General features: G+C 45.2%; 1 protein-coding gene and 1 pseudogene across 1 annotated transcript in view; one reads left to right on the top strand and one right to left on the bottom strand.

Moving 5' to 3' along the window:
- KREMEN1 (kringle containing transmembrane protein 1) overlaps positions 1-27,764 on the bottom strand; it is a 203,706-nt gene that overhangs the window by 107,102 nt on the left and 68,840 nt on the right. Inside the window, exon 2 of the mRNA XM_088449112.1 lies at positions 16,953-17,115. Coding sequence (XP_088305238.1) covers positions 16,953-17,115 — 163 coding nt within the window. The remainder of the gene's footprint in view (positions 1-16,952; positions 17,116-27,764) is intronic.
- On the top strand, positions 1,673-5,097 carry LOC148503007 (uncharacterized; annotated as a pseudogene).

The raw sequence follows: 27,764 nt of genomic DNA, 5'->3' as shown, positions 1-27,764 counted from the left end.
ACTAAATGTTAAGAAGAGATGAGAACTGATTAAGTTTAAATCTATATGAGTCCTTAGTTTTTTGTAATTGGTTGGAATTTGTCAGCAGTTGCTAGGTAGAGTAGTTTGGGGGGGTTATCATGGTTGGTTGGTCGCTGACCATGTGGGAGCTCGTGGGAGTGGCTTGGTGGACTTTATAAGGCTGGTGTACGCCCAGCAACTTCCTTTTCTGGACGGTGTTTGTCCCTTGGTGCCATACTCAGGACCTGTATCCGGTGATATTTATCTTATATTCTCCCTGTCTGTTGTATCTATCTGTTGTATTCTCACTGCCTCTTGTATTTTTCTGTTTGTTTGCCCTTTGTGTCCTTTTGTTTCCCTTTTTATTTTCACCCTTGCTCCATCCCTCACCCCTCCCCCCACTTTTTTCCATATCCTCCCCTCCTTTTGCCCCCATTTTAATGCCCCGCCCTAAACGTTCTGCACCCCCCCCGCCGATTCATGGATTCCCCCGTTCCTTCCCCCGCTGCCCCTTAACATCGGCGCCTGAGCCTACCTTCTCTTTTGGTCCCGGCCGAGGTCTCCGCTACTGCCTGGGGACCGGCCACGCCCCCCACCGCCGCTTACACGCGGCCGCCTCCTAGTCCCTCTCTCCCCCTGGGCGAGCGGTCCCCGTCTCCTGCGGGGTCACCGCTCTCACTGGCGCCCGCCCACCAGGCTCTCGTGGGCGCGCGGATACTTCCGGCGCCCGCATGCAGTCCCAGCCCGGCGTTTTTCCCCGCGGGTCCTCCAGCTGAAGGCCTGCTGCAGTCCCCCCCGCCAGGTGCCCCCCCGCGATGCTATATCAAGCTGCGGGGGGCCCGGCTCACCAACAACTCGCGGGCGCGCGGTTACTTCCGGCGCCCGCGTGTACCTCCAGCCCGGCCCTTCCTCCCGCCGTTCCTGCCTTTATTCAGTCCCCTGCTGCCGGGTGCCCCCCGCAGCGCTATATCTAGCAGCGGGGGGCCCGGCCCTCCATGTGGCCAACGCCGCACCCCCCTTCACCCCCGCGGCCGCCATTTTGTCCACTTGCCCAGCTCCATTTCACCATTCTTCAGCCCCTATTTTCATGGGGGTCAATTTCCCTGGGGGTTCCTTTGTTCATCACCCTGCAGTTCCTGCCGGGGGTGGGGCAACTCCATCTATCTATGAACCCCCCTCCGTCCCTCCCAGCCTCCACCCTCAGCCCGTTTCCTCCCTCCCCCCCTTTCCTCTTTCAGCGGCCCCTATGTTTTCTTCTGCTCCTTCCCTCACTTCATGGTCCTCCTCCGTTTTTCCTTCAGTTTCCCAACCATCTGTTTTTCCTTCTGCTTCTGGCCAAGGTTCCCATTACCCTTTTTATCCTCCTGCGGGGGCCCCCTTTCCTTACTGGCACCCCTCTTTTGCTCAGCCTTACCCTTTCCCGCATTACCCTGCGCCTGGTCATTTACCTTCCGCTCCTTCGTGGCCGCAACATTTTGCTTCCCCACAGGGTCCTGCCCCACGCCCACCAGTGCCTTCTCACATTGCGGTTTGCGCCGCCCCTCCCCCTTTACCTCCTTTTCCTCCTGTCCCAGTTTTTTCCCCAGAGACAGTTCCGGGTACCCCCGCTGTGGTGTCAAGTGATTTATCGTCCTCTATGTCCCGCCGCAGCGTTTTGCCTAGTGTTCCAGTGATGGCTTCTGGTGGTGCTGGGATCTCGAGTGGTAGCTCCGTGGATGGTCCTGCTGCAGGTGATGTGATTGCCCCTGATGTCGCGGTGCCTGAGGCTGTCTGTGACGGGATGTCGGGTCCGGCCGTTGGTGAGTCTGCTGTCCCTCCTTTGCTGTTTGATACGGAATCTTCAGGGTCTAGCGATAGTAGCTCCTCGTCTAGCTCTCCGCCACGCCCGCGTAAATTAGCTAAACTGATTGTGCAGCATTTGGTTAGGAAGGCAGCTAAGCGTCAGTCAGCTCCGGTTCCTATCGTAGCGCCTGTTGAAGATGCTGGTATGGTTCACTGTGCCAATACGGCAGTAGACAGGGGTTTACGTAAGCAGGTTAGGGACAAGATTCGCAAGGGTAAGTTTGTGGATGTTTTTTCTCTAACCGATGACATGAAGAAAGCTTTAGATAAAGCCAAAAAATCAGGGGGTGGCGGGGAGGATGCTTGCCGGGGTTTTCATCATTGGCTTAGCGGTATACTGGTTTTTTCGGCCTGCTACCTTGAAACGCGCCCAACGGAGCACCGTAATGTAATAAAGTTATTCATTTGGTGCATGATATTTTTGTCAAATCCAAGGGCTTTGTTTGGAGAGATTACGATGAACAGTTTCGTAGGAAGGAGGATGGTCAGCTGGTTATGCCTCTGGGCCGTAAGGATGTGGAGGTCTGGTTAGCTGTTACCCAGGAAACTAAGGCGCCTGCGGAAGGGGCACAGGGTAGGAAGGCTTCTCTCCCTTCGCGTGCTGGAGCGAACATGCTCGGTAAAGGGAAGTGTTTCGCTTATAATGATTCTCGGTGTTCCCGGGGGTCTGGGTGTCGTTTTCGTCACTCATGCCGCATCTGTAACGGTAGTCACCCCGCTAAAGACTGTAAGTCAGGAGCAAAGGGCGGTTCAGGGGGCAGGGCTGACACTACCGGAGTTGACAAGTAAGGCCTATTCTCCGGTGGTACTAGACAGGTTAGCAAAATGGTTGGGCTGGTATCCTTAGCGGGACGATTCCCAATTTTTGCTGGATGGTTTTCGTTTAGGTTTCCGATTACCCGTAGGTGGCGCTTTGCATGTAGTCTCCTCACGGAATTTGCGGTCGGCCAGAGAGCTTCCCCATGTGGTACGACAGAAAGTCTTTGCTGAAGTGGCGTTGGGCCGTATGTCCGGGCCTTTTCCCTCCCCTCCTTTGCAGGACCTATGCATTTCTCCTCTTGGAGTCGTGCCCAAAAAGGTCCAGGGTAAATTCCTTTTGATACAGCATTTGTCGTACCCTCATGGGGGCTCTGTGAACGATGCAATCCCCGACTCGCTTTGCCAGGTCCAGTACCAGCTGTTTGATGAGGCGCTCGCTATGATTAGGGGTTTTGGTCCTGGGGCGCTGATGGCAAAATTGGATGTGGAATCTGCTTTCCACCTGCTTCCGTTGCACCCCGAGTCCCTACGTTTTATGTTAGATGGTCAATTTTTTGTTGACAGGTGCCTCCCCATGGGCTGTGCTATCTCGTGTGCTTATTTTGAAAAGTTCAGCACCTTTTTGCATTGGTGTATCCAGGCTGGCACTGGCCATGCTGGTATCGCACATTATTTGGACGACTTTTTGTTCGCTGGCCCACATGATAGCACAGTTTGTGGGGACGCGTTGTTTTCTGCGCAGGCCCTTTTTCGGGTGGTCGGCGTTCTGGTGGCCACAGACAAGACAGAGGGTCCGACTTTTTGCTTGTCTTACCTAGGTATCGAAGTGGACACAGTTGCTGGGTGCTGCCGGTTGCCGGATGATAAGGTGCAACGATTGCTAGGTCAGATTCAATGTTATTTAGATTCTCGGCGGGTTAAATTGCGCCATGTGCAGTCGGTTCTCGGTTCATTTCACTTTGCGTGCCGGATCATCCCGATGGGGAGGGTGTTTTGACGTAAACTGGAGCGGGCCATTGCGGGGGTCTCCAACCCGCATTTTAGTGTTCGCCTTTCCAGGGAAATACTAGATGACCTCTGGGTGTGGGCTTCATTTTTGTTGGATTTCAACCTGGAGTTGATTTGGCCATTGCAGCCGGTTGACAATGCTGAATTGCAGTTGTTCACCGATGCTGCAGGTTCAACTGGCTTCGGGGCATATTTTCAGGGGGAATGGTGCGCTGCTCCATGGCCGGCATCATGGATAGCTTGCGGATTTCAGTATAACCTGTTGTTATTGGAACTTTTTCCGATAATAGTGGCTGTGGATTTGTGGGCTGACAGTTTGTCTAACCGGAACATAATTTTTCGGTGTGACAACCTGGGCGTGGTGCACGCTATTAATAATCAGCGTTCTTCTTCTCCTATGGCACTGCGTCTGTTGAGGTTCTTAGTTTTGAGATGTTTGAAGGCGAATATTGTCTTTAGGGCGCGGCATGTGCCGGGCATTGAAAACGGGATAGCAGATTCATTATCCCGCTTTCAATTTGATAGGTTTCGGGTGTTGGCCCCTGAGGCTAATCCGATTGGGATGACATGTCCGTCTTCTGTCTGGCAGATTGTCGAGCCGGACTAATTGGTCTGGCCCGGAAGTCCCTGGCTCCGTCAACTTTGCGAGTTTACGAGGCAGCTTAGCGCGACAGGGAGGCTTATCGGGTTAGGCATCCTGTGGTGGGTAAGTCTTTAGATCAGTGTTTAGTTGAATTTGTGTGGGACCATTATCAGAGGGGCCGATCTAAGGCGGCCATGGCTTCCGCCCTTGCAGGTATTGCCTTTTTCTCTCGCCTTCACGGCGGTCATGATCCCACAAAGTCTTTTGTGCTGTCTAAGGCCCTTAAGGGTTGGGCTAAAGAAAGTCCCATGGTGGCTGATTCTCGCCGGCCAATTGACCTGGCATTGCTGCAGCGGTTGATAGGGGTAGTTTCTTTGATTACATCTTCCGAATTTGAATCTTTTTTGTTACGTTTAGCGTTTGCGCTTGCTTTTTTTGGCGCGTTTCGGATTAGTGAGCTTGTGGCATCTAGTAAGAGGTCTGCTGATTCAGGGCTATTATTTAAGCATGTGGTAATCCAGGCGGGGGCTATCCTGTGCAAAATTCCACGTTCCAAAACTGATCAGTTGGGACGTGGGCGTTGGGTTACCATCAAGCCTCATTCTAATTCTGAGATTTGCCCTTTGCGCTTGGCTGGGATATATGCGGGTCTGCGCCCGTCAGTTGGCGCGCAATGGTTATTACATGCTGACTCCTCCCCTTTGACTAAGTTTCAGTTTGCTGCTGTGTTTAAGCGCTGTTTGGGTCAGCTGGGTTTGGATGTTGCGCATTACGGTACGCATTCTTTCCGTATTGGCGCGGCTACTTGTGCAGCAGCTAGCGGGTTGCCTCCATCTGCCATTCAAGCGATTGGGAGATGGAGGTCATCCGCCTATAAATCATATGTTAGATGTGATAAGCTTTAAGTTGTGTTTTTTTCTCACCCAGAAACGTAGTTTACCCGCCAGTTTTTTAATGGCTAGCATTCAAAAATTGAGGGTGTGAAGGGATTTTTTAATATTTCCTCCAAAAAAAGGGCCGTAATTCAATTGGCTTATTATACACGGCTCATGGATCACAAAAACAAAAAGGAGGTTTTTTGGATTTTCTCCTTCGCCTGGGCATTGTTACTAACATTCTCCTCCTAAGTTACCACTCTATCCTCTTCATATAATGTTCCTTTACTGACGTTTTAGTTCTTTTTGCTCTTTTACAGCTATGTCTGTGTCTTCTGAACAAGTCTGGCTTGTGGGCCATTCGTTTATTTATTGGGCTGAAAGGCATGCGATGGCAAAAAGGGCATCCCTGTTGTTAGAGGGGCGCCAGGTTCGGTGGTTTGGAGTCAGGGGCATGCGGTGCCCAGCTCTTTTGGAATTCTTGTTTCAGCAGGAGATGCGCTGTGGGCGCCCGGCATGGCTGGTGATTCACCTCGGAGGCAATGATGTGGGGCAGTCTAAGGGTATAGATCTGATCTTGTGGATGCAGGCTGATTTGTGCGCCCTTCGGTCCCGGTGGCCGGAGGTGCGCTTGGTATGGTCGGAAATTATCCCTCGCCATGTATGGAGGGGTTCGAGGGACCTGTTGGCTTTGGATAAGGCTCGCAGGAAGATTAACAAGGCTGTTTCTCATTTTGTCTCCGGGTCAGGTGGTTTGGTGGTTCGGCACCCAAGTTTACGTTTAGAACAGGCTTCATTTTTTCGCCCTGATGGGGTGCATTTATCAGTTTTGGGGTTAGGTGTGTTTTTGGATGATGTTTTTTCCTGTTTGGATTAGAGATGAGCGGTTCGGATTCTGTGGAATCTGAACCGCTCCGAACATTGGGGATCCGAGTCCACCCGAACCCTGTTCGGGTGTTCACCGCCTGACTCGGATCCCCGTTTGGGGCCGAACGGCGGTCGCCTGATGTCGGATTCTCACTAGAGAATCCGACATCAGGGCTCCTATTGTGTAGGGCAGAGCGCTGTGATAGCGCTCTGTCCTACACAGACACAAACACACAGCCGCCAACGGCAGCTGTGTGTTTGTTACAGCAGCCAATGAGAGTCATACAGACTCTCATTGGCTGCTGCACGGAGGGAGCCGGCTGGAGCTCACACATGAGCTCCGTCTTCCGGCTCCCTCCTCAGCATGTGACAGCAGACCGGATGGCGCGGGAGCGGGGATACAGGTAAGTTTTTATTTTTTTATTTGCGCAAGGGCCGGGGGCGCTACTGGGGGGGGGTCTGCTACTGGGGGTGCGGGAGGCCATACTACTGGGGGGGTCTGCACTACTGGGGGGGTCTGCTACTGGGGGGGCTATACTACTGGGGGGGCCATACTACTGAGGGGCCTGCTACTGGGGGGGGGCTATACTACTGGGGGGGGTCTGCTACTGGGGTGGCCATACTACTGAGGGGCCTGCTACTGGGGGACCATACTACTGGGGGGGCATACTACTGGGGGGGGCTTACTACTACTGGGGGGGCCTGCTACTGGGGCAGCCTACTACAGGGGGGGCATACTACAGGGGGGGCTACTACTGGGGCAGCCTACTACTGGGAGGGGCCTGCTACTGGGGCAGCCTACTACTGGGGGGGGCATACTACTGGGGGGCATACTACTGGGGGGGCCTGCTAATGGGGGGCATACTACTGGGGGGGCCTGCTAATGGGGGGCATACTACTGGGTGGCATGCTAATAGGGGGCATATTTCTGGGGGGCATACTACTGGGGGGCATTCTACTAGGCACACTGCATAGTGGACCCTACTACTAAGGGGACTGCATAGGGGGCACCACTGCTGGGGGCATTGTGTAAGGGACACCGCTACTGTGGGCATTGTGTAAAAGGGGCACTACTGTGGGCATTGTGTAAAAGGGGCACTACTGTGGGCATTGTGTAAAAGGGGCACTACTGTGTGTCGTAACATAAATAAGAGACACTACTTTATGGTGTAATGTGAATCAGGCCCTATGTGCGGTGTAATGTGAATAAGATTGTGCACTGTGACTCCTTGGGCCGTAGCCCACTATGTAAACAAGTATTGTGATTCTGCTGGCCGTACCGCACTGGGTGGGTGCACTACTTTTCATTTCTGCCACTGGTGTGTGGCAATGTGTCATAGATGTGCTTTATACTGTGGTGTCTGTGTCGTTGTGCCGCTGCTTTGTCGCTTAGTAATAGTAACCAGTCAGCTCACTGCAACCTTTGGCCAATAATGTTGAAAACAATATTATAAGCTGTGATATGGTCTAAATTGACTGGAAATTAATGTTATTGAGGTTAATAATACTCTAGGAAGAAAAAAAAGACCAATTTATGTGATTTTAGCTTTTTTTGTCAATTTTTGTAAAAAAATCCAAATCCAAATCCAAAGCCAGTCACCGCAGTTTGGCAAATCCAAATCCAAAGCCAGACGACGAATTAGAACCAAATCCAAATCCGGCAAAAATGGTCCGGCGCACATCCCTAGTTTGGATGCGGTCTAGTGTTTTGGTTTGGGTGGCAGGCTGTGGTTCTTTGGAACCTGGCGGTGGCGAGAAGGTGCTACAATCCAGCGGCCACGTAAAGTGTAAGAATATTTAGTTGTGGAGCACATATCCTTTAAATGGTCGTAGTATGGCCTACCTCTGCGGGAGGACTTTGGGTGTCTGTCTCTGCGGACACGCTCGTACTATGCAATATCATAAGGGTTGTGAGTCTTCACAGCTTAGCTTACAATGACCGCAGGGACGGCATTTCAGTCGCTCCTTAATATTGGTCACAATGGCCACAGGGGGGGCGTATCAGTCGTTCCCTAATATTGGCTAAGATCATATGGCTGGAGCTGATTGTTTGTAACATCCTTTGTTGCCTCCCAATAAATTAAATTCAATAATTAATGTATAATTCAGGGTCATACCTTTAATAAAAGCAAGTTATGACCATTTAACCAAAGCAGTCTGTGTCCTGTCTTTATTTTAGTATAAGTTAGTGTAAGCTGTTATATATTGTGTTTAATTGCAATAAAGTTATGGATGCCTTAGAAGAGATGAGAACTGATTAAGTTTAAATCTATATAAGAGTCCTTAGTTTTTTGTATTTGGTTGGAATTTGTCAGCAGTTGCTAGGTAGAGTAGTTTGGGGGGGTTATCATGGTTGGTTGGTCGCTGACCATGTGGGAGCTCGTGGGAGTGGCTTTATAAGGCTGGTGTACGCCCAGCAACTTCCTTTTCTGGACGGTGTTTGTCCCTCCCTCCCTTCCCTATCTCTTTACTGTGCATTTGTTGTGTTTGTTTTTACTAACACTTTTTATTGTTGTGTTCCGGCGAGAAGGTGCTACAATCCAGCGGCCACGTAAAGTGTAAGAATATTTAGTTGTGGAGCACATATCCTTTAAATGGTCGTAGTATGGCCTACCTCTGCGGGAGGACTTTGGGCGTCTGTCTCTGCGGACACGCTCGTACTATGCAATATCATAAGGGTTGTGAGTCTTCACAGCTTAGCTTACAATGACCGCAGGGGAGGCGTTTCAGTCGCTTCCTAATATTGGTCACAATGGCCACAGGGGGGGCGTATCAGTCGTTCCCTAATATTGGCTAAGATCATATGGCTGGAGCTGATTGTTTGTAGCATCCTTCTTTGCCTCCCAATAAATTAAATTCAATAATTAAAGTATAATTCAGGGTCATACCTTTAATAAAAGCAAGTTATGACCATTTAACCAAAGCAGTCTGTGTCCTGTCTTTATTTTAGTATAAGTTAGTGTAAGCTGTTACATATTGTGTTTAATTGCAATAAAGTTATGGACGCCTTATTGTTTATCATACTGTACATTTCCCTGAGTAATGCATTTGGATTATATGACTATTTACTGAGTGTATGTCTGATAGATCTGACATCTAAGTTTCTTGCCTTTAGTTTCTTATTAATAACATGAAAACATACGGATGTGCTGTGATGTCAGTGGGCATGCCTAGCTTCCTTATCCCCCTCCTGTCCCTTTGCGATGAACTGTTCACTGTCGCTCACACCACAGGCAGATGCGTGTAGCACCCACTCATCCCTGCTATGCTATGCAGAGTCACACCTCACCACTCCTGGACAGACTAGGGCAATGTCTTCCGAATCGTGACAGTGGGACAGAGCCCTCATGCAGAGTATCCCTCTATAAATTTACCGTGGTGCATGTGGTGGTAGTGTTCTTATATGTAGAATAGAATAGATTAGTGTTGGTATTATATGGCATCGGTATGATTTACCGCCAGCCGCATGGATCGGGATGCCGGGCGTCGGGCTCCCAGCATAGGTAAAATGGTAGGCGTCAGGATTTGACGCCTGTCATTAGACCCTTGCCGGGATTAGACAGTAGGGATGCCGACAGTCGGGATTTAGACCTTCGGCATCACGACTGCATACCGTATTACATACCTCCCAACTGTCCCAGTTTCGGCGGCACAGTCCAGATGTCTTACAGTCGGCACATTTATCCTGATCTGCGGGTTAAGAGGTATTCCTCTAACCACTCAGTGCATGCAGAAAATCAATGATGACATTACAAGTTTGGGCTCCAGGGTCACCACAGGGCAGAATTTCGGCCTGCTACAGATGTACATTTTTTTATGGGGGGAGGGGGGTTTCATGAACCACTAAAATGTAAAAGGAAGAATAATACTACAGTATTTTTGCAGTATATCTCACACCGGAATAATTTCTCACTACGGTTCATTTCCTAACCAAAAAAGTATAAAATTACATCGCAAGTGTTCTTTTATGACTTCACTTTTTACATGTAAGTGCATAGATTTTCCAGCCAAGGTGATAGTGTCTGTGGGGTGGCTAAAATTTGTATAAGCTGATGGATGGAGAGTGTTTCTTGTTAACTGCGTATTAGGCACACTTGAGAGCTTGCAGGATGAGCTTTTTTAACTAAAAGAAAGGGGAGGAGACAGGGCTAGCACTGCCAATAGGCAAACCTATGCTATAGAATAGCACAATAATGATTAGGGGATGCTGGCCACTGAAGCTGTGACACTGCCGGCTGCTGCTCCTCCATGTCCGTGATGGGCTGGGAGTGTGGCGCTTGGTCATGATGTCACCACTAAGTGCTGCACCCCCACTTTAAGGAACAGAAGATGTCACCTACACCTTCCACTTGCTAAGGTAAAAAGCAGTGATGTGGAGGGGTGAATCATTGCCTGACGTGGTGGTACTATTGGGAGGGTTGTCACCTACAGTGCCCCCAAATCAAAGGGTATCCCCTGCTCTGCGGGAGGGTGCACAAACTTGTAACTTCTCACAAAAGGCAAATATCAAGAGAAAAGAAAGCGCCAGTAAACAGGTATTAAGCAGTTGTTCACAATTCAATCACACCAGCCGGCACGAAGAAATAAAAAAGAACGATAATATCAATAGAAAACAATGAAAATAATACTATTTCCTATCTATTTACCAATCAGCCATACATAGAAAGTGGCTAGTGAAGCAGTCACTATATTAATAGTAGCATGTGATCAGAATTGTAATCAGCTTTCCTTATTGCATTAGTGTCCAGTCAGGCACATGAAAGGGTTAGTGAAGCAGTCATTGAGCTAAATGAAATAGCCTGCGAGCCGGCACGGCTGCGGGAATACATACAAGTATGCCCGTATTTTTAAAGCAGCAATCATGTTAAAGGATAAACCAAGCTATTTTATCCTTAACCATTCTTGTTGCTTTAAAAATACGGGCATACTTGTATGTATTCCCGTTGCGACGCCGGCTCGCAGGCTATTTCATTTAGCCCATTGACTTAATAACATGAAGTCATAGACTTAAGGCGGGTATCCACTTGCCGATATAAATGGACGATTGAACGATAACAACATCGTTACCGTTCAGTTGTTCATTAATTGTGCAGAGGATATGCCGGCAATGACCAGCGATGCGCGCTCCCACATGTTCGGGGATGAGGGAGGGTGCCTGCATTGAACGACATCGTTCAGTGTGGGCACTGTACAGTATAATGAACAACTGAACAATAACAATATTGTTATCGTTCAGTCCTTCATTGTCAGCAAGTGGATACCCACCTTTAGTTGCAGTTCTCAGGGTTTTCAAAATAAGGAGGTGTTATATATTAACTTCCATCTGCTTACATTTCTGGCCAAGTAATGCATGGGTAGCTGGGTATTCAGTAGGTAAAACCTTATAATACTTCTCTGTCCCAATTGTATACACAAACAAATAGTTAAGTGGTACAGTAGTTCATGCACTCCCCAGTTGCTGGTGCAATCCTATTGTGCAGCCTTGCTGAAGGGTTAATGCCACAATCCTGCGGATGAATCCCAGGGACTGAAAGGGATTCCAGCTGGTGTAGTATAGATATAGCCTTGACGCGTTTTCCCGCCTCAATTGACTCTCAGCAGCTTCCTCAGAACGTCTCACAAAAGTACTTGAAAGCTCTGCCACCACGAAGTTCTGGGAATCAAGTCATTTTGCACCCTATAGTTTCACTTTTAGGGCCTGTTTCTGAGTCCAATGGATGTGTGTACATGTGCGCAAAATGCAAGTTTTTGCGTACTGCGCATACACAATGCGAATTATGCATTTTTGCATATGTCCACCCAAGGGCAGTTTTAAGAGGAGGGGGCCCATTTGTAGACTACTCAATGTAGGCCCCCTCCTTTTTGGCAGCGCAGTAGACTCTTGCTTTGTGCCAGAGTTTACAGTGCATGCGCGGGTCTCTGGTAACATGGCACCCGTGCTATGGTCCTGGAGACACCTCTACTGTACATGAGCAAATCTCCAGGAAAATGGCTGCCTTTGCCATTATTCCAATGATTTGCGCTGGACTCAGGGGCCGTGTGCACCCCTCACCGATTATAGATACTCCAATGTGTCTATCTTATTCGGAACTTAGCCGGATTTGTCTTTTTATGATATAGGGTGTTTGGCATTGGGACGGGAGCTGGGTGGTGACAATGTGATTGCATGTTACCACCCTGACTTGTAGGAGTGTGAGGGGACTGCGAGTGTTGTGGGCATGTATCTATAGCTCAGTGTGATTCTGAGAAGAGCGTACAGGGAAGCAAAGCCTGTTTCTGGTGGATCTCCTCCAACTAGCATGGGGCTGGTGCAAGTGAGAATATGAATGAAGATGGTTGCTGCAGCTAGCGCAAAATCATGGGCAGCACAGCTTTTTGGTTGCACGTGCACGATCTCTCGCATTAGCATAAGTTAGTAAATCAGGTTTATGCAGCTACTACAGACACTTTGCTTGCCACTCACAATCCGCCCTTAGAGTCTACCATTTATATCTCCATTAGCACCTTCTTAAATATAATAAAATCTTAAACCACAGAAAAGTGCAACATGTAATAAACAAAGTATCAATGTCTCCTCAGTCTTATGAATCATGTAATAAACCAGACTAAACTGAGCAATTTATTAGGAGGTAAATGTAAAAGTTACTATGAATTCGGGAGGTGTTTCCAAAGTGATGGAAGATTGGATGAGATGTTTCTATTGTTCCCACCCTGCATAATTTCCAGAGCCGTTGCCAACCTGCAAGAAGTGATGCAGACTGATAAACGGCCCAGGGGTTGATGACAGCATCTGCTACAAATGCATAATACCCATTACAATGTAACACAATATAATACACAGTATATAAAGATAAATTAGTAAAGTGCGACAGAAAGAAAGGACAGCTAATCAGTGAAGCCAGTTGATTTAACGTAAGTTCATTTGAAACATCTGCATGAGCCATTTGCCCTAACAACAATGCCACAGAAGTGAGAGGTTCTCCGACTATCATACCAATAATATATACAGAGCCCATCCAGTAAGATGGTGCGGCTGACCCCAGCAGGGTGAATTCAGCCTGTCCAGTGTGCTAAACATGAGCACACCTCACCAGTGCAGCAAAATGGTTACTTTTCTGCCACTCAAGGCTCTCAGTAAAGAACTAAGCCCACCACCATGCTATCTTTTTTGCACCCCAAAAATGTCCAGCCCATGACCCCCCAGGGCATCACACAAAAAATGGAAAAAGGGTGACAGTGCAGTGTAAACTATTTTTCATTTGATGCCCTGGGTGGGTCCTGAGCTGGACGTTTTTGGGGTGCCCTGCACCCCGGATGTGAACCCCTAAGTGTTAGGGACTGCTAGTGATAGAGAAGCCATGACGTGGCCTAACAACTTCCCATGTATTTGCAAATGCATGCAACTAATATCTCTGAATTTCTATTACCATATAGTCTTCATATATTGTTGCAAGTATAATTCAGTGTGCTGAGGAACAATAGGGGGTTAACCCCCCTTTTCTACTTGGTATGACCCCCTCCCTTTCATGCACCTGAAAAGTACTGCCAGATTTATTGATCAGCTGCCATTTTTTGTTTGTTGTCATGAGATGCATGAATGAGCCAGCATTAGGAGGACATGCTGGTTCTAGTAGTGCTAGTTTGAGTTCCCAGGGGTGACTCCCAGGTAAGCTGGCTCTCAATTTGGATGCATTTATGTATGTGCCTTTATCATGAGGCCTTACATTTGACTAAATATATATGTGCCATTATCATGAGGCCTTATAATTGGTATATATTACATTTGGGGTGAGCGTTTGGGTGTAGGGCCCCCGAGGCTGGTCTGGCTGGGCCTCCTCAGGACATCACCACTTAATACACATAGTTACTTTTCACATCAACTTTTATGTTTGTTTTTAATTCATGTCATTTTTTCACATATTTTATACCCCCTTTTTCGATACTTGTTAACTACTTGTACACATCTATACTTTACACTGCACTGTCCCCCTTTTTCCATTTTTCGTGCGATGGCCTGGGGGGTCCTGGGCTGGAGGTTTTTTGGGGTGCCCTGCACCCTGGACGTGGACCCCTTAGTGTTAGGAACTGCTAGTGACAGAGAAGCCATGATGTGGCCTAGCAGCTTCCCATGTATTTGCAAATGCATGCAACCAATATCTCTGAAGTTCTACAGTATTACCATATAGGGGCCTATTCATAATGTTAATTATCGGGGTCCGTTCGGACCCCGATAATTAACACCCTAATTCGCCGCGGCAACCGGAGCAATTCATCATTGCTCCGGCATGGTGGCAGCTGATGTGAAATCAGTTGCCCCCACGAGCGGCTTCACTGCTCCTTTTCGGAGCAGTGAATCTTTTCACTGCTCTTTTCGGAGCAGCGACGGCGGTGCGCATGCGTGACCTACAGGTCTTGCATGCGCACAAGAACCCTGATGTCCGGCGGAAGGAGCCGGGCAAGGGCGGAGGGATCCGAAAGGATCCCTTCTCACAAGCCGGACTCTCTTCCCATAGGGAAGAGCGGGCGGCGAAGAACAAGCGGGGGTATTCGCCATCTGAAGATGGTGAATGCCCCCGCAGTCAAGCTCCGAAAATATAATATTTTCGGAGCTTGATGAATTCTATCCCCATACTAGTGTATGGGGACAGCGGGCCATTCCACAAACAGAAGGTAAGTAGGAGATATCTGTGATGTCTCCTGCTTCACCTTCTTAATGAACTTCCCGAATACTTAATTGTAACAATTGCTGGTGAAAATGTGCTTTTTCACCTGCTTTTGTCAAAATTAAGTGATGATGAATAGGCCCCATAGTGTTGCAAGTATAATTTAGTGTGGAGGAACAATAGGAGGTTAAACCCCCCCCCCCCTTTTTTCTACTTGACATTTAGAACCTGTCAACATTCTGATATCAAAATACTTAATGTCGACCTTCTGAATGCCGATTTTTCATACCACAATACCACACCCCACCATAACTAAAATGAAGAAACTCCCCTCTGAAACAGATGCTATAAGCACAGGTGAAAATCAGTACAGGTTGAGTCTCCCATATGAAAATATTTTCCGAAATACGGAAGGTTTTTTAGCATGACTGAGATAGTGAAACCTTTGCTTTCTGATGGTTCAATGTACACAAACTTTGTTTAAGTCACACATTAAAAATATTGTTTAAAATTACCTGCAGGCTATGTGTATAAGGTGTATATGAAACATAAAAACAATCTGTGTTTAAATTTGGGCCCTATTCCTAAAACATTATGGAATGCAAATATTCCAAAATACAGAATATTCCAATAATCAAAATACCCCTGGTCCCAAGCATTTTGGATATGGGAGACTCAACCTGTATAGGTAAACGTACCACCAGAAGCTGAGATCTTTACAAGTACTTTATTTCTGAAGGAAAAGAAAGAACATATATTCAGTGATAACTCATTTTATGCAAATTTGACAGCTTTGACTTGCATAGGCCAACTTTCCCATTCTCAACGGCAAGCAGGAGATATCTGACATCCAAGCCAACCACACACTATAAACCAGAAGACATGGCCTAAACTCCCACCTTACACAGTTTTAGGTTGATCTGACACCGCACAGCAATCACAAAATTGAGACCTCAATGTAAATGTCATTTTGCACACAATCTGCCCTGGCCTTGGGGTTTATAGATCATCATGCTTACAAAAGCTCTGTGTAATGTTTTTACAGGGTGTAGTGGGAATTCAAAGGAATGTGAAGCTGAATGTACACCGTAAAATTTTGCCATTTTCACATGACTCTACAAGACCATACACGACACCTTACAAATTTAATAAGAGCCAATAATAAACTGTGTGCAAATACCAAATGTATACTAGTCTGTTTTAAAAATCAATCACAATTTAAACTACTTCAATCATCTCATCAGAAGACAGTCACAAACTTATTTAGATTCATATTCATTAAGTGATGACTATCACTACCTGTATACAAGGGTGTAAGTTTTACTGTTTAGACAGGTAGCCTGGGCCACATACCAAGCAACAGACACACAGCAAGCCAAGAACTGTAGTAGAACATAAGACTGGAATAACTATATTTTTCTGTCTATACAAGTTCATGCTGTCATGTAATGCTGTAGTCAGTGTTAGATGCCAAGGCATGGTCTATAAATATCGCTTTTTCCTGCTGCTCAGTTGGCAATTCTCTGTTTGCCAATCACAGATGCCAGCACTGCAGGGCACATACACAACCATTACAGTGAATGGTTCTGGCAATGTCTAGGAAAAAGTTAGGCCCAGTGATAAAATAGGTTTAACATTAGTCTTCTTAAAATGTATTTTACAGACAGAAAACTCAGAATGACTGTCTGCTGGGCAGCTAATGCTCTCAGTGGGGTCCACTCTTTATTAGTGCCACTGACAGCTGTAATTTGTGCTTGGAAATTATCCAGACCTCCCCAGTAGAGGGCGATTCAATTGTTTTTTTAAGGTGCACTAAGTAAGGTGCACCCAATGCTGCAATTCAATTGTTTTTGGGCGCCCATTAATTATCGCGCTTGTGGCGACCAATTAGAACGGATTAAGCCTTGTAAAACAGCTAAAACCCGTTTAAACTCCTGGTTAGGGTGCCCAAACAGCAGTTTGGGTTGCCAAAACCATGACTTATTGCACATTTCTGCTTGCTACCTCAGGAGGGTGCAAGCAGAAATGCCGGCTTCGGTATCTATCACACCTGAACGAAGCAACAATTGAATTTCACTGTCTGACGCCCATCACTGACAGCAGCCAGCGCAAATATTTGAATTTCCCCCTAAGAGTATAACAAGCTCCCACACACTCACTGATCATTTGGGTTCTGTAGTAAAAAAGGCAATTTAGGGAATGAAGGAATATTGTAATATCTGATAAAAAAAATATAAGTATGTTTTACAGTATAATGAGGGGTCATTGAAATTTATGGCACATTTACAACAATATCGGCAAAGGAAAAGTGACCTGTAAGCGACAAACATGGCATGGAATACTCTGCATTCATACCTGCAGTAGTTGTGGTCTCCCAAACCTCCCTCACCATTGGGGTATTTCAAAGTATTGTATGGATGCTGAAAGGTCTCGTTCCAGAAGAGGCAAGGCTTTCCACAATCCAAGGAGGTCTGGTTCTGTGTTCCTCTGTAATCAGCCCCGTTAACAGTGTAGCATTCTAGAAAATAAATATTAAAGGTGATCTTTGAGACACATTTAATTTATGGTTGTTACACATTCCCCTTCATTGTTGTTTTATTCGTAATAATCCAGTGGGCCAAGCCATAGGCTACAAACCTGCATTATGCAGCCCAGTGACGCCATATTCTACGCTTTACAAATGCATAAAAATCAAGACATGTTCCTGATCCAACCAAACCACACCTGATCTGCCGTGCTGCATCCATCTCTGAGGAGCCCATCATATTTGGGTGCCAAAAGGGGAGGAAGCATGGAACCCGACGGTCTAAATGCCGACCGCCGGCTTCCAGACTGCTTTATCCCAACTAGGGACGAATGACAGGCGTCTAAATGTAGACGCCTGTAATTTGCCCGACGTCGGGAGACCGGCGCACGGCATCCCGACTGAGCGGATGTTGTGCGCCGCAGCGGACAGCCGCGCGGGGGGGGGGAGGGTTAGGTTTAGGGCTCCCGGGGGGGACTTAGGCTTAGGCATTCCCCCAGGAGGTTAGGGTTAGGCTAGGGGGAGGGTGGGTTAGGGTTAGGCACCCCCCTGGTGGACTTAGGTTTAGGCAGCGGGGAAGGGGGGGTTAGGATTAGGCACAAGGGGGGTAGGTTAGGGTTAGGCACTCCTAAGGAGGGCTAGGGTTAGGGGGGTTAGGTTAGTTGATACTTACCTTTAGGACGATTGGGATGTCTTCCTTTGTCGGGCAGCCACTGTCGGGAATTGAACCGCCGGCCATGCGCCCGGCGGTAATACATATCACACCCACCGATATGATTTTTGGTAAATATGCCCATTGTACAGTACATTTAGCTTGATAAGGAGTAGATTTGCAGATTGTGGATCTGAGTCATAAAAGTTATGCCTCTCTTGGCGCACTCCTTATTTGTGGTATTCTTATGGTGCTTTAATATAAAATAAAGATTATTACTGTGTCCATAAAATCCACTTCCCACTCCCATATAATAAAGTCCTATAGTCCTGTTTTGTCACACAATAGTTATAGATTGTCATCATGTAGGACTTTGCTATATTATGTATACCAGGAGCTAAATAATAGAAGCCAGGAGTGAGTTTCCAGCTACTGAACTGTAACATGCAAATAGACTTATTTACTCCCAGCGCCTCTCAATCTAGACAGGCTCAGTTGGACAAAAAAAAATACATCTAGAAGGCTTAAGAAATGTATTTTTTTCTTCTAATAAAGGAATGCACAGTAATAGTATGTGTATTTCATAATTGCCCTATGCTGCTGTGAGTGGGAACTGCTGGGGACAAACAATAAGAAATGTACTTATTAAAAGAAACCATATTACGTAAAAGCTCCTGTTTAATAAATAGAACAAAAGAGTATTTTGATAATATTTCTGTAAGAAAATCCTGTTTCAAATCGGCATTTCTGTGCTGAAAGGTTCCCCATCTTACAGCAGATGACAGGAATCTACAGCAGTAGTCTAGTAAAGAAGTAATCAATTGATTTCATCCTAGGTAATATCACTGCATTTTGCAATCAAGAACTATGTAGTTTGATACCATTATTTCGGACAGTATTTTATTTCCTTTAAATCCCATTTGAAACATACAATGAGCTGTAAATATAACATTTTGAATGGTTAGTGATGATAGACCAGCATTCCCCCCCGCAATAATGATTTCCTAATAACTAGCACAGAAAATGTAAAGTACAGTGTACAGTATGTACCATTTTTCAGTACAGGTATTGGGATTATTTATCAGTGAACCAGATATTCTGACAGCCCTGAAAGAAATAAAAGGGAACAGCTGCTGCTGCTGCTCAATGATAATATCTTACATGATTATCAAGCGCCTTCTATTACAGTCTCTGCTACACTATGTAATGTATAGGAGATAAGGACCATTATTGGGAAAGATAGGGGTCATTTCATATATAATTTAGTATCATTCATTGCATGGTGCTCCAAATTCCAGTGAAAAGCCCTTATCCGTATAAACAGCATGCGTTCTAGGGGAATAGTTCCTGTTCTATACTCTATGGGGCAGGTTACAGAGTGTCCTCCTGTATGAAATAGATGACAGTAATACAATGGCTTGTAGAGTTATTTTAACACATTTACTCCCATTCATTTAATGTGCAGTATCTCATTTACACTTTATTATTTATTTACCACAATTCAACGGGGATTATGAATGTAACTCACCTGCACCATACTGCACAGCAATAACATATGATCGCAATGTTCCTATGGCACAGTGTAAAAGTATTTTTTATTAAACTTGTTTATTTACTCTTTTGAGCCAATCATGTGAAACCCACACAGATATGACCCTATGATACCAGCACTATGCACTTTGTCACAAAGATGAATCAGATGTTGTGTGGAGCATTTTTTTGTTTGTTTTATTGTTATTACCTGTCCTCAATAGCAAAAACATCAATAGCAGAGTATGGGGCCTATGTATCAAAGCTTGATGAGAGAGAAAATTTGGAGATATAAATCACCAACCAATCAGCTTCTAACTTACATTTTATAGGCTGTGTTTTAAAAATGACAGTTAGGAGCTGATTGGTTAATACTTTTTCTCACAATTTTATCTCTCATCAAGCTTTGATACATAGGCCCCTGTGTGTGACCCACTAGGGCCAACACTTGGGACGTTACACTGATTTCATTCACAAAATAATAAGTATAAAAGTGGGATGAGGTTAATGGAAAGGGGGCTGAGGACAATACACAGTAACATGCACCTATGGTGCCAATATGGTTATGGAAAATGCTGTAAATATGCGTTTTTAAAGTTTGCAAACTTTGAAACACTTGGATGTACTGTAAAAGTTGTTAGTATGCAGATAACCAATTATAGATTGTTATATAATTGTTAGTGCAAAGGAAGCCAGCACTTGCAGCCATGCACTGTACGAGGGCAACGAGTATCCCTGCTGCAGAGCCGTAACTAGACTTATTGGTGCCCTGTGCCAGAAAGAGCATTGGCGCCCTCACTATTTTTTAAATAGCGTGATAACACACCCGAAAAAGGGCCATGGTCATGGGCGCCGAGAGGGGGAGGGAGCGGGTACAGTTTATCCGGGCCCAAGCTTGCTAGAAGGGCCCGGCGGGGCTCGGCGTCGCCCCCCCCCCTTTTTCACAGCAGCTCAGCACACAGCTTGTGCTGTTCTGCAGTGCGAGACAGCAGCCGGAGCAGTCTCCTATGGCTGTGTGGGGGAGTAGCCACGCCTCCCGCAATTAGGCCATGCCCCCTCCTTTACCTTTCTACGACCCTGGCCATGGTCTCATGGGGAAGGACCAGGGAAGAGATAGGAGAGGCCAGGAGATGCTCGGGATAAAATAAGAGGAAGCTACTAGTGAGAATGATAATAAACAGGAAAATTGATAGGCCTGGACAGCACACCCTGCCCTGCGGTGCCCTGTGCCATGGCACTGGTCGCACTACCTTAGTTATGGCCCTGCCCTGCTGCATAGTATGTACAAGTGGTAATGAACAGTAGTGTATTCTAAATGAGGGACTGAGCATTTTCTAATCCAAGTAAAAAGGTGCAACATTTAGGCCTACCATCCACACCAATATATCTACAACATGCAAGAATTAGCTTAGAGAAAGTATAGGCAGTTATACAAAAACCCAGCCAGGATAAGGCTACATCCCTAAAGTAAGTCCTGGATAAGGCTGGTGCCACCTTTCATTCTGTGTGCGGTGACCGTGCTTATAAACAGGTGCTTATCCTGATGCAGAGCCACATGTCTGCAATACTAACAGACCCCCCTGAGTTTTCCCCATTATTATGCAGACTGAATCTGCTTACTTGCTGGGCTGGTAGCGCAATGGCAGGAAAAAGAAAACTGTTTTGTAATAGTGGGATATAGAGGCCGCTCAGGTCAGTACTGTATGTCATTTATTTCAGGTCTCTCTACCTTAGTGTCATATTGCCACTTCTGTCTGGCACACTAACCAGCCAGAAATCAGAACAAGGTGTGCTCCTTAAATCAGAGAGAGAGAGGAATAAAATACAGGCTTGTAAAACAAAACATCCAGTACTCATGACTAAATGAATCTGCCCGAGTTAAACCTGATCCTGTAATTAAATTTCTTTTTAATGTTTTCCTTCTGATCTCTTGTTCTCCCGCCCAGAAAGCCTTAGGATAATGGATTCCATGTCCTCTTCTCACACATCTGTACTCCATCTCTTTAGCAGGTTGTGTGACATTTACCTGTGGGGTCCAGGCACGGCTTTTATAGCCATTTATTCCATGTGCGGACCTTTCTCTGGGAGACTTTAAGCCCCTTTGTTCCTGCCATGGATGAGCAGCATATTAAGTACAGACCCATGAGAGATTCTCTCCAGTAGTCATTAGCAGCTCATTTGGAGCATTTTGGGGGATTTCAAATTGCTGCTGAGAATAGTGTGTGAGAAGGGATCAGTGTTGTCATATTTGGGGGTTCAAGGCAATAGTGTACATTGTTTATATAGTTAGTGCTACTACAGGTTCAGTCTCCCATATCCAAAATGCTTGGGACCAGGGGTATTTTGGATATCGGAATATTTTGTATTTTGGAATATTTGCATAATATAATGAAATATCTTGTTAAAGGACCCAAATCTAAGCACAGAATGCATTTATGGTCTATATACACCTTACACACACAGCCTGCAGGTCATTTTATACAATATTTTCAATAACTTTGTGTACATACATGAAATTAATTTATGTTTAATATACACCTTATACACAAAGCCTGAAGGTAATTGTATACAATAGTTTTAATAATTTGTGCATTGAATCATCAAAAAGCAAAGGTGTTACTATCTCAGGCATGCTAAAAAATTCCGTATTTCTGAATATTTGGATATGGGAGACTCAACCTGTACTAATATTGGTTTCTTTCATTTTTAACTCAGCTATCAATAAGTAGTACATACAGTCAGGTGCATAAATATTGGGACATCGACAGAATTTTCATATTTTGGCCTCTATTCCCCACCACAATGGCTTTTAAATGAAACAAACAAGATGTGCTTTAACTGCAGACTTTCAGATTTAATTGAAGGGTAATTACATCCAAATCAGGTGAGCGGTGTAGGAATTACAACGGTTTCTATATGTGCCTCCCACTTTTTAAAGGGCCAAAAGTAATGGGACTATCAACTCAAAAGCTATTTCATGGACAGGTGTGGGCTATTCCCTCGTTATTTCATTATCAATTAAGCAGGTAAAAGGTCTGGAGTTGATTCTAGGTGTGACATTTGCATTTGGAATCAGTTTCTGTCGACTCTCAATATGAGATCCAAAGAGCTGTCACTATCAGTGAAGCAAGCCATCATTAGGCTGAAAAATCAAAACAAACCCATCAGAGAGATAGCAAAAACATTAGGTGTGGCCAAATCAACTGTTTGGGACATTCTTAAAAAGAAAGAACGCACTGGAGAGCTCAGCAACACCAAAAGACCCGGAAGACCACGGAAAACAACTGTGGTGGATGACAGAAGAATTATTTACCTGGCGAAGAAAAACCCCTTCACAACAGTTGGCCAAATCAAGAACACTCTCCAGGAGGTAGGTGTATATGTGTCAAAGTCAACAAGAGAAGACTTCATAAGAGTGAATATAGAGGGTTCACCACAAGATGAAAACCATTGGTGAGCCTCAAAAACAGGAAGACCAGATTACAGTTTGTCAAACAACATCTAAAAAAGCCATTACAGTTCTGGAACAACATCCTATGGACAGATGAGACAAAGATCAACTTGTACCAGAGTGATGGGAAGAGAAGAGTATGGAGAAGCAAAGGAACTGCTCATGATCCAAAACATACCGCCTCATCAGTGAAGCAGGTGGTGGTAGTGTCATGGCGTGGGCAGGTATGGCTGAAAAAGGAACTGGTTCCCTTGAATTTATTGATGATGTGACTACTGACAAAAGCAGCAGAATGAATTCTGAAGTGTTTTGGGCAATATTATATGCTCATATTCAGTCAAATGCTTCAGAACTCACAGTGCAGATGGACAATGACCCGAAGCATACTGCAAAAGCAACCAAAGAGTTTTTTAAGGCTAAAAAGTGGAATGTTATGCAATGGCCAAGTCAATCCCCTGACCTGAATCCGATTGAGCATGCATTTCACTTGATGAAGACAAAACTGAAGGGAAAATGCGCCAAGAACAAGCAGGAACTGAAGACATTTGCAGTAGAAGCCTGAAAGAGCATCACCAGGGATGAAACCCAGCGTCTGGTGATGTCTATGCGTTCCAGACTTCAGGCTGTAATTGCCTGCAAAGGATTTGCAACAAAGTATTAAAAAGTGAAAGTTAGATTTAGGATTGTTTAGTTTGTCCCATTACTTTTGGCCCCTTAAAAAGTGGGAGGCACATATAGAAACCGTTGTAATTCCTACACCGTTCACCTGATTTGGATGTAATTACCCTCAAATTAAATCTGAAAGTCTGCAGTTAAATCACATCTTGTTTGTTTCATTTCAAAGCCATTGTGGTGGTGAATAGAGGCCAAAATATAAAAATTCTGTCAGTGTCCCAATATTTATGCACCTGACTGTAGATCCTATTACTACAAATAAAAAATATTAAGACATCAAAGTCCAATCCCAAAGTGAACGTGCAGTGTCAGGTCTTCTGCGCATGCACTGTAAAGCCACAAAGGAAGATTTACGGCACAAATGCTAAATAAAGCTGGGTACAAACCATACAATATATCATACGATTTATCACCCCGACATGGATCAGAACGATATATTGTACACGTCGTATAGTGTGTACGCCCAATCTGTCGTTCCTGGCCATCCTTCATTGCATCGTCCCCCCGTGCTGTGCTGCACGTCACATGGGATGATTCAATGAACAACGTGGGGTAGTGACATGCAGCATGTAATGGCAGATTGCGCCATCGTACGGTTGATTGTGCATTTTGTATGTACACTGCATCGCTTGGTTGCATCATCACAGTCCCTTTCAATGAAACACCAATGCTGTTAGTGAGGCAACTGCAGATAAATAGACCCCAAAGTGAGAATGAATGTGCTTTACATCCCTACGAATCTGATATTCTTGCAATATGAGACCTGCTATGTATATCCATAAACTTGGGGTGAGGGGATCGATGTTTGTAGTTACAGTGTAAACGAATACGGGGTCATGAGCGGATATTATAGACTTGATAGTGGATTGATGGGTATTTAGCACAATAAAGCATGCAGAACTTAGTCCAGGACCGATGGTTGCTTTAATCTTCAGTTGTGCAATGTGTCGTGTATTTATTTATTTATGCAGAGGGGTTAACTATGTGCCCAGACTGCCCAGATAGCAATAGCAATTAGCAGCTGGAAATGATGTGTCATACCCAATAAAACCTTAGATATTTAGGGTGGTTTTGAGATGAGGCCAACTGTCTTGAAAGTAAAATACCCCATTTTTAGAAAGGTCCCTGCACTCAGCCACAGGATGAGGTAAGACCTATAATTACAGAGGTCAGCTGTCTGCAACACATAATCAGTGGAGAGTGTTTCCGGCATCCTTTTCTTCTGCAAATATTTGCTCTGTAGGGCAGTCTCAATGCTGTACTATATATAATTTGTGATTACAAACTGCAAAAGACAATTTTCCATCTCGATAACTGCGTCACTGCTGTCCCTGGGACACCCGGCCTGAGAGGTAAAAATATTTCTGAGTCATTTCCATTCTGTTATTTTTATAAGGGCCATATGTCTCCCTGTAAGCTCCTATCTGCATTCTTCTGCTTCTTTTCACTTTTTGTTGCTGATGCAATAAAAAGATCTGAAAAAAATCTTTTTCAAAGGATGATCACTTAATGTCAAGATAGAACTATGGGCTGAGTTTTATTGGGTCACATCTCGGTTTAAACACAAACTTTGATATAAAAGCTTGAAATGAGTTCTCTGGAACAGAATCCGGCCTTTGTGTCAAGTCTGAGAGTGTGACAGAAAGTTACAGTAAGACAGGAAAAGCGTAGAACTGTACTACAGAAGGATCAAAGTAACATTTCTCTTTCCTATGCTAATTCCGCTCTACCTCTAAACCAGAGTAAATCACATGAGAAATTATTTCAAGTGTGGGAGTAGAAGTTTGAAATATCAATGTATAAACTAGAAACTTACCGAATATTCTATGCTATACTTTAATATAAATATAAACTATACAAAAGCTACTGAAATAACTAGTGAGGCTGCGTTTTGCTCACTGGTTTCATGACAAGACTGGGAAGTAACACTATATTGTATTTTTTCTCTTTAATTTGAAAGAATTAGTATCCCATACCAAATTATGTAATAAATAAATACACAACATAGTGCACAACTGTAGATCAACACAAGCATCAGCTCTAGACTATATTCCACACAGTCTTTTGTGCTAGATCACCCATTAATATACTATTAGTTCTGTAATCACTGGTCTATCTATAATGGGTGCAGTCTGTGTGGTGCACCCAGTCTACCGAGTAAAGGGACCCCATAGTGAACACCCTGCTGCCTCCACTTAAGAAGTCAATTAGTAAGAAATCACTGGGTAAATGGTGTTGTTACCAGTGGTGGTTTTAAAGCTGGTGCTGCAGCGTAGCCCAAAACTAAAAGAGGAGGGGGCCACACAAACTGCACTCCCAAATGCTGCCTCCCCAACATCACCAGGAAGCCATTGGGGAGCAGCTGGGTACAGCACAAACAGGACAATAGACGATGATACCGGGAATCGCTGGTCCATATGCAGGAGGCAGGGCTAGAATGATGCAAATTGCATTGTTTTAGCTCCGCCCCTCCCCATGGCCCGCTATTCGCTGCCTTTAGTTGGGTCTAACAACTTGGGAGTCTGGCCCCGTCCCCTAAGTGGTATGCTGCATCTCCTTTCCATTCTTCGCCCATAGAGGATACTTTAAAAATAGGCAAGTATGCGCTGCTGTGTTGGTTTTACCAGTATTGCTTCTGTGACATTAGGCAAATACTGCTACAAGCCCTTCCCTGGTGTACAAGTGACCGGCTCAGGCACGTTCTGCCTATGCGGCCACACAAGGGCACCAGGACCGCAACCTAGCCAGCTCAGAGAAAACCCTGCCCTCCACCCCACACAGGAGTTATTTGTATATTACCTTGGTGGGAGGAAGTGGGGGAGGGAAGGGGCGGAGTGGTAGGTCAGAGGGAGTGTCGTACAGAACAGCGCTGGGTGCCGAGAAACCTAGCGCCTGCCCTGACAAGCGTGCATCTGAATGTGCAAGGACTGAGACACCTACTTTGAGAGTCTTTAGACACTCAAATACTGTTTGGTGCATCCTCACATCCTCAGATGCAACCATCAACTCTGAATAAGGCCCTAATTCAGGCCCACAGAGTTCTTCTATATTACTTTGTAAAAAAAGAGCCTGTATATACAGTATAACAATAAAATGAGGATATCTCTGATAGATGTTACTTGAAATATTTCACAATTTCTCTTAGAAAACTTGCTCACTGGGAACACTGCCCCAGTTCAGTGTATTTCCCTGAGCTGAGCAAGCAAAATGTTAATACATGCAAATATAGCATTAATTAAAATTACTAACTAGTGCACACTTGTTTTATCTACTATGCTTGGAAACATAAATACTTATTCTTAGGGGTCTATTTATCATTGGTGGCTAGTGGGCAGCAATGACTATCATTATGTATCACTGCGATAATAAAGTACCACACATCCACACTCACATAACCCTGAACTCTGCAATATGCCTGTACCAATTTGCATCATGTGGCCCTTATCCTCGTATATCAAATTCCTATTCCCCTATAGAATGCAGTGGCAAACGCAGGATTTCTAGAGGGGGTTTCCAAATGCCTGATTTTAGAGTGAGTGTGGCCAGTCCATGAAGAAGGTAGAATTAGCACTTAACCAGCTTTAATATGCTTCATACAAAGTGTATTGTGTGTCATAATTCCAGCATATACAGGCCTAGCGATCACAGTAAGCCATTAGATGCGGCAGTAGGTCCATCCTTTCTGAGCAGAATGTTTTTTTTCAGATGTGGGCACCATTCCAGGGCATTGGAGCAAGTCCGGGAGCCCGGGGGAGAACCTAGCACTGCCCTGGACAAATAGGTACATATTGGGCTCTATAGCAGCACATCCCTAACAGTGGTTGTTTTCCAGATATCCTATTTGGTGCACAGGTTATTTATTACTGGCTTATACATGTTAGAAGATCTACACATGGTGCTAATTATTTCATTTGTGATACTGAAAAGAACATGCAGCTCTAGTAAAATTCTATTCTATTACTATTTCTATTGTGGTCATGGTGTGGGCTGGGGAGGGGGGTTTCCAGGCAGATGGAAACCCCCCCTGTGTTTGCCTATGGAATGTAAGCTGGTAAGCAGGGACCTCTTGCCGCTTTGTAGGTATATATCCCATTTTAGTTTTGATTCTATTTTTTTCCCAATTATAAATCGCAACAGAATATATTGGCACTTTAAATAAATGTTAATAAACAAATGCCAGGGCACTTGTAAGGGCGCCGACGGAATCCGCCTTCTACACGCTTAGTTTTCTCTTTTCACCAGCAGACAAACATTACCGGCGGAAAGAGGAAGTGTTATGTGCACGAGCTGCTAACCAGCAAAGTTTCTTTGTCGGTGCTGAAGCCAGGGGTGTAT

The sequence above is a fragment of the Taudactylus pleione genome, unplaced genomic scaffold, assembly GCF_031769625.1.
Source record: "Taudactylus pleione unplaced genomic scaffold, aTauple2 ptg000479l, whole genome shotgun sequence".
NCBI lineage: Eukaryota > Metazoa > Chordata > Amphibia > Anura > Myobatrachidae > Taudactylus > Taudactylus pleione.
The sequence above is the reverse complement of the archived record's forward strand: the minus strand, read 5'-3'. Positions and strand labels throughout refer to the sequence as shown.